At 36.5% G+C, this 7,500-nt stretch overlaps 1 protein-coding gene across 1 annotated transcript in view; it reads left to right on the top strand.

The window, feature by feature from the left end:
- The first annotated feature begins 467 nt into the window (after positions 1 to 467).
- Positions 468 to 7,500, top strand: part of YME1L (ATP-dependent zinc metalloprotease YME1L) — a 13,960-nt gene continuing 6,927 nt past the window's right edge. The window contains exons 1-8 of the mRNA XM_043034386.2: positions 468 to 626; positions 2,870 to 3,007; positions 3,158 to 3,323; positions 3,493 to 3,654; positions 3,790 to 3,948; positions 4,107 to 4,283; positions 4,615 to 4,709; positions 4,947 to 5,190. Coding sequence (XP_042890320.1) covers positions 591 to 626; positions 2,870 to 3,007; positions 3,158 to 3,323; positions 3,493 to 3,654; positions 3,790 to 3,948; positions 4,107 to 4,283; positions 4,615 to 4,709; positions 4,947 to 5,190 — 1,177 coding nt within the window. The 5' untranslated portion in view covers positions 468 to 590. The remainder of the gene's footprint in view (positions 627 to 2,869; positions 3,008 to 3,157; positions 3,324 to 3,492; positions 3,655 to 3,789; positions 3,949 to 4,106; positions 4,284 to 4,614; positions 4,710 to 4,946; positions 5,191 to 7,500) is intronic.

Raw genomic sequence — 7,500 nt, 5'->3', positions numbered from 1 at the left:
CAGACGGACAGACAGACAGACAGACAGACACACACACACACACACACACACACACACACACACACACACACACACACACACACACACACACACACACACACACACACACACACACAGATATGCAAAGAAAAAAAGTCACTCAAAGCGATGTTTTTAGGCAAACACTACCAATCAGTGTGAAAACATCATGAATTGAAATGTGTAGTATTCGATAAGAGAACGTTTGAATGTTATCTGTGTGTCGATAAGTTAAAGAAAGAACATATCTAACATATAAATTCAGAGTTGCGTAATGAAGGGAAATTTATACAAAAAAAATACTCCCCATTTCCATGACTTTCCTTAATCCCACAAAAAAGCAAAGGAAATTCATACATATATCCTTTCAAATACATATCGACGTAAAATCTAGTAAATGACCGAGAAATACAGCGATTATACAACAAACACGACAGGCCGTCCTTCCGGTGCGCATCTCGTCTGACACTTGTCTTTGTGTTTACATCAGAAGAGCACAACTTGCTGAGTAGACCTTATGTAAAAATTTCTGCCTTTTTTGTGCCATTAACACATCACATCACTTCGTAGACATGTTCAGTACGTCGAGTAATTTGCTTCAGAACCAGGTATGTTCCAAGTGTTTTTCACGTTTTATTACAAAGATTGAATTGGAATTTGCTGCTTTTAACAGGGTACGATAATGAACACGAGATAGGAATTTTGCGTACGGCTTTAAGTAATTTGATGTTTTGGGTTGCATTATATGCGTTTAAGTTCATGGAATCATCGGTAATATTAACTTGGGTATTGTGTTTCTTAGGAGAGGATGATGTATTGCCTACCAGAATTTTTTTTTTTTTTTTCTCTTCTCGTGTTTACGTATACAGTGTCTTTTCAGGAAAATTAGATATTCCCATTCAGTATGATGTAGTCATGGGCATGAAAGAGAAGGTAATTGTGTGTTCACAGTTTGGGCTTAGAACTAGATTTACACATTCAGTATGGTGTCAAGTCACTAACTGCAAAACTTATTTGGATATGTCAACCAGATTTTGTTTTACATCACACTTGTGAATATACATATAAATATATACATATATATAAATATATATATATATATATATATATATATATATATATATATATATATATATATATATATATATATATATATATATATATATATTTATAGATTTATAGTCTTGAATGTCTGATCTTCAGTGTTTATGGAATTTGTTAGTTTCATTAATATTATTTAATTTTATATATAAAATCTTACTGTTGCTTACATAATTCCCTTATATTGATATGTACATGCGCATATGCATGAGCAGGATTTTTTAGAGCCGCATTTCTTGGCAAACAAGTAAATATGAATTAAACCCCCGGATTATATTATGTTAAGGTATGGGGATTGAGGGGGCAGAGCCTCTGGCCTGGTTTAATTATTTTTTTCTTCTAAAGGTTTTGGTGTTCACTAATGAAATCGATTGTCATTTCCGTTTGTGAGCCCTTCTAGTAAGATATCGCAATTCCAGCAAGATAGATTTAGCTTAGACTGTTAATTTGACTCTGGACTATCTAGAGGGTGTTTGTAGGGGATGTATGGTTGTAAGGCATCTTTTAACCCATTCACGACGGTGCTATTTTGGCTCTTAACCCTTTCCCGACTGGGCACGAGCTACGCGAAAACCCCTATGCCGGGCGATTGCAATATTGCAATGGAATCGTCACACTGGCATGACACCCTGGCATCGAGAATTTAGCTGTGTCACACGAGTGTGACACACCGTCGTTATAGGGTTAAGTGGTCGGATGTTCAAACATAAGCCTATCGCCTTGGGATTTTCAGCTGCACTAGCCGCAGGCGAATGCTGTATGCCCGATCACCCGGTGCGCAGGCCTTGACTAAATATCTCATCGCTTGCGTCTGACCCATAAACCACTGAACGTGATAGCAAGTCTGCTAACTAGGGGCTTATGGGGACTTTATGGATAGAGCATAATGCATTCATGTAGCCCTTTTTTAAGTTGGACATTTGAGCAATAGACTTTTAATACATTTTTGTTCCTAATTCATTCTATTTTAGTCTGTATTATCCCATAATTTTCTTGATATTCTTCTTGCTTTTTCCTACTATCAGAATAATCAAAACAAAGTTGTGGCAGTACTTGACATTACACTAATCAAATTCATTATATAACTATAGTCTGCCTATATGTCTTAGATAACATTTTAAACAGGAGCATTGAGTTTAGAGAAAAATATCAGGAAATGGCTTGACAGAGGTGGAGATCCTCTTATTAATATAAAGCAGTGAAAGGCATTTTTCTTAGTTAATGAGACTTTGATATCATGCTCAGAATCATACAATTCTTGCTTTTTTTATAAGATACGAGTAGTTGTTTCCTACTGTATCATAGAATCATGGACCAATTTTGTAACAATAAAACTCCCATAACCTCCTGAGGCATAAGTTCTTTCCCCCTTGATGTTATAGTTCCTCATCTAAGGTTGCCACAAGTTATTGCCTGTGAATTATTAGATATCTCAGTTCACCTGTAGATGGATTATCTTGTTATTTGTTTTTACACATTCTCTGGAAGATATGTCTGTGGAAAATGTGCACAGAGTGAAGCTCTTGATCTCTAGTTCTCAATGGTGATGGCTATATGTTTCATTAAGCTTTTGAGGTAATGGGAGTCAGAGTAAATAATTGAATATTCCTGATTATATGTCATAATACTAGGTTTGTACAAAGGTTCACAAAATGCTGTTAATGTGATAGAGAAAGCTGTCTAAATAGGTTAAAACAAATTCTCTTGTTGATGTATATTTTTCAGTGTTTATAGTAACATTAAATTTCAGGTTGTCTTGCCGTTGTCATATATTGTATCCCAGTATTCGGGAAAGTGTGGACCTCGACAACATAACAAGAACACTCAAAAGAGCATCAATAGCAGTTCATCAGTGGTTAACTTTGTATGTTCAGAGAGTCTAGCTGAGGTAAGATATTACATGGAAATCTTCTAATGCTTGTAAGTGGTATCATTCTGTATTTATTCATTGATTAAAGTCTACAACAAAAAATATATTTGTCTTTATTGTACAAGGCTAGTATATAAGATTCAGCAAAAATCATTTACATGCTTACAGACAGTTGAACATCTTGGAGAATCAGGTGTAAGGCAGATTAGTAAGCTGGTAACTCCACAACTTCTCCATGATCTTTCTCTTTATGGCCCGAAGTTGAATCTACCTTTGCTCTCAAGCCAGTCCACAGCTCATCGATCTGTTTCATCTGCCTCTCGTCTTTTTGGTGGTGCGTGCAGGGTATTCCATTGTATTTAAAGAACTATAAAAGATTTTAAGAATCATAGAATAGATAAGGTTAAGTTGTTAGAGGCACATCTTTATGATCAAATAAGTGATGTGATATCTAGGATTTCAATGGTGACTAAATCACTTATCAATCACCGTGTTTATTTCAGGGAAAAGAAGAGTTTGGCATGAGTCCCATGTTTCAGCCAATACATTCTCAGAGAACAAAGGAAATGGGATGCCCTTATCCACCTTCTCTGGAGATGCGCGACTTAAGCCTCTTTTTGCAGTGACTGAGAGACTTCTTTTATCAAAACCTTTACACCTAGCAGGTAAATATCATTATTATTTTTGTCAGAATTTTCTTCCCAGCTGTGCCCGTCCTCTTCCTAATGTACAAAAAAAAGTCAGCATATATTATAATTTTGCTGTGATTTAAAAGCCAATCAGAATGTCTTGATCTTTAGGGTTGACTCAGCAGCGTGGCTTCAAGACGCAGCAGTCCATAGAGCGTGAATCTCTCAGACAAACCACAGTTGCTGACAGGTTGCGAGATGGCCTTAAGTCCAGGCAGCGCTCCAGCAGGAGTATCCAGCAGGAGGCAGAGAGTAATGCAAAGTTAAAGGGTAATTTTCATTAAATTATTTTTATCATATTGTTATTAATCTTATTGTTATTGTTTTCTAGACAGTTAATTTGTTGCATAAAATTTAGTAGTAGAAATGTTTTTGTAAAATGAAAAGAATAAAAAGGTAGCTAACAAATATGTTCCTTTCCACACCAGGTATGCTGTCAGACGAATCGTCAAGTGAGGTTCGCAAAAATATGAAGGTCGCTTTTGCTGAGGGATATCTGGCAGCAGAACCTCAGAAGCAGCAGTCTCGCACAATGAGATGGATCAGGAACTTCCAACAAGTCTTGGCCATTGTTGTGTTCATTGCCATACTCTTCTCCTTAATGGGTTTGTTGAGACATTTTTCTAAGATTTTGGGGTTAATGTGAGGTTGTTGTGCCTGAAATTTTATTGTGTTTTTACTTTTGATGACTAAAATATATGCTTCCGAATGTAAATATAAATATGTATGCATTTATTTTTACTCAAACAGATTTTAGTGTTGTCTTCATTTGAACTTCTTGAAAATGCATATTCATCCTTGTTAACCCCTCAACATCTTAAGATGCCCAGCCTAGGCTGAACATCTTAAGGGGTGGGCTATCTTGGAAGGATCAAGGAAGCATTAAAAAATCAACTAAATTCAGCTTTTACTTAATCTGATTTTTATATTTCACAGGTGGCATGGGAGGGTCCATGTTCAGAATGCATGTTGGAAATGGTAATGAGGTCCATCCAGAGGAAATTATTGTGTCTTTCAAAGATGTCAGAGGGGTGAGTTACATGTAGTTAATGTACCTTTATCTGACAGTAGGATTCATCTTCTCTGAGATTTCTGCCATAGATGTCATACAACAGAATATCAAATACTTTATAAAGACAACATTATTACTCTGTGTTCAGCTGCTGTAAATTATATATGCTTGTTGTTAAAAAGTTAAAATACATTGGAATACCTTAGTTGTCATAATTATAGATTTATAACTCTGTTACTTGCTTCACTTTGTATAGGTAGAAGAGGCCAAACAAGAATTACAAGAAATTGTGGAGTTCCTGCGAAATCCAGAAAAGTTCACCTCATTGGGTGCAGAGTTGCCAAAGGGTGTACTTCTTGTGGGTCCACCTGGGACAGGCAAGACACTCTTGGCACGGGCAGTGGCAGGGGAGGCAGGTGTGCCTTTCTTCCATGCTGCTGGCCCCGAATTTGATGAGATCCTGGTGGGCCAAGGAGCAAGAAGAGTCAGGGACCTCTTCCGTAAGTAGATGTGATTTCGTTAATGGCCAATGATCAGAATTGATTTGACTGAATGTAGATAAGAAGTCCAGAATTTAGTACTCAGAAGTGTGATTGAATTTATTTTTACCTATACTAAAATAAATTTAGCTGTCATGGCTGTCTGCTTAGACAAAATGTTGGGGCCCTGCTTTTGACCCAGCATTGAAATTATATGCATAGTGCAAATTTCGGTACTATTCATTTCAGGGCCCAGCTTTTTCTTTGGATCCTCACTTACATAATTGAAAAAAAATGTTTTATTCATAATGAATCTAATTAACAAAAAATACTGCAAAAAGAAAAGAAACAAAACATATGTATCCCTTAGCCCATTGAAGATTGGAGATAGATTCGCTTGCCCAATCTCCAGGATGCGTTTTATTTCAGAGTGAGGCAGCTTCGCACAACATACTTTAACTTTTCCCACTCTATTTCAGTCTCTCATTGTAAAACTAGAGCCATTTTTGTGTTTTATTGTATTGAGAAACTTAGTGTCATATGACAGGCTCTTTCAGGGCTGCAGTTGACTAAAATTGTAGTAAAGGATCCATATCAGCTCATTATTTTCTTTATACTCAGTGTGATAGAAGTATTGCTGTTTTATGTGAGGACAAAAAGCATCCTTATTGTTTCATATTTATGTATTGTAATGAATGAATACGAAACATATTACCATCTACAATGATTGTAACATGAAGAGATAGGGAAGAAGATAGAAACTTGTGCTTATGACTGTAAGTGTCATAGTAAAAGGTGTCCCTACTGGCACAGGGACACATTTTAGGCACTAGGCATGGTTTGAGTCACCTTCCTCTTCATGTTCTGCTTTCACATGCTTCATCGGTCGTACTTTAGAGCAAGAGGTCGGCAATTGCTGTGTGCCATCACTCTATAAAGATGGTGCTTGCCGGAGACCATGGATGGGTGCCATTCAAGGCTCTCTCATGCTGATGCTAGGAGAAAGTGGTGCCATCTAGGTTTTAGATGTTAGGTTTGCTTAACATTATGGTAATTATGGTAATTATGACAGCAATAGTCATCATCACTCACTCCTTACTCATAGGACAATAAAATAGCACAGTTTCTCGGGCGCACTAGCCACGAGCCTGGGCTGTCTGCTCGCTCACCCCAAGCGCCGGCCTTGACCAAATATCTCGCCACCGGCATCTGACACTCTGCTCTGGGTTAAATGAAAATTTGTAGTACATACAATTTTATGTAAAAAAGATTCTTTTGATGAATTGAAAGTATATTACAGAGTTCATAGTGATGTAGAAGATTGCCTGATCATCTCGCTAGGATATTTCACAGTGTATAGGTACATATGTATAGACATATACATATACATTTACATTTACATTTACATTTACATTTACATTTACATTTACATTTACATTTACATATACATATACATATACATATACATATACATATACATATACATATACATATACATATACATTACATATACATATACATATACATATACATATACATATGTAGACATACATATACATAAAAAAAAAGATTTACTGCATTGGCCTATAGCTCCCGGAAAGACAGTTGTTTATTATTGTGCAAAACTACTTTACCATATGAAATTGTTTATTATATGTTCTACATTTTCCATTGAACTTTGAATATGTCAACAGTTAACTATATATAATTTGGTATGTTTCCTGAAAGTAAACAAGGCAATAGACCCCAAGTTTCTCAATACACCAAATCACATTCATCACCACATGTCATATGTCCAGTGCCTGTTCCATTGCAAGAATTGGGTAGAATTTAGGGGATTCAAACATTTTTCTTAACCCATTCACGCCGGGGCGGAATTTCGCCTACTCCCGATCATGCCGGGAAGATTTCAAGCGCACAACCGTTCGTCCCGGGGTGTTTTCCCGCTGCGCGCGGTCGCGCTGACACTCGCAGAGCGTTTTTCACCCACCCTATCCTTATGGTTTGCGTGATTGCGTCTAAAGTGTAGTCATGTATAGAAAGTAGTGCTATGTTCAGAGGAAGTATATCAGTCGAAAAAGATGTTATAGCACTGTTTTTTTTAGTGTTATTCTATTGAACTTTTTCCATATTCTTTACTCCTATGTTGTAATACCAATGGGAAACGGAAGCATTCTTCTAGTGAGGTAACAAACATAGTTTTTTTTTTCATTTTTTTTTTTCTTCCTAAAAGAAAAGAAAGAGAATATGAACAACCATACATGTGCATACAAGTGAATGCAAGTAACAGCAATGTTTTTTCAAGTGTCATTTTCTTTTAGTGGGGCAACA

This window comes from Penaeus japonicus, unplaced genomic scaffold, assembly GCF_977035675.1.
Source record: "Penaeus japonicus unplaced genomic scaffold, GWHDUDI00000001_assembly GWHDUDI00000020, whole genome shotgun sequence".
Lineage (NCBI taxonomy): Eukaryota > Metazoa > Arthropoda > Malacostraca > Decapoda > Penaeidae > Penaeus > Penaeus japonicus.
Note: the sequence above shows the minus strand (reverse complement) of the source record. Positions and strands in the feature narration are given on the sequence as shown.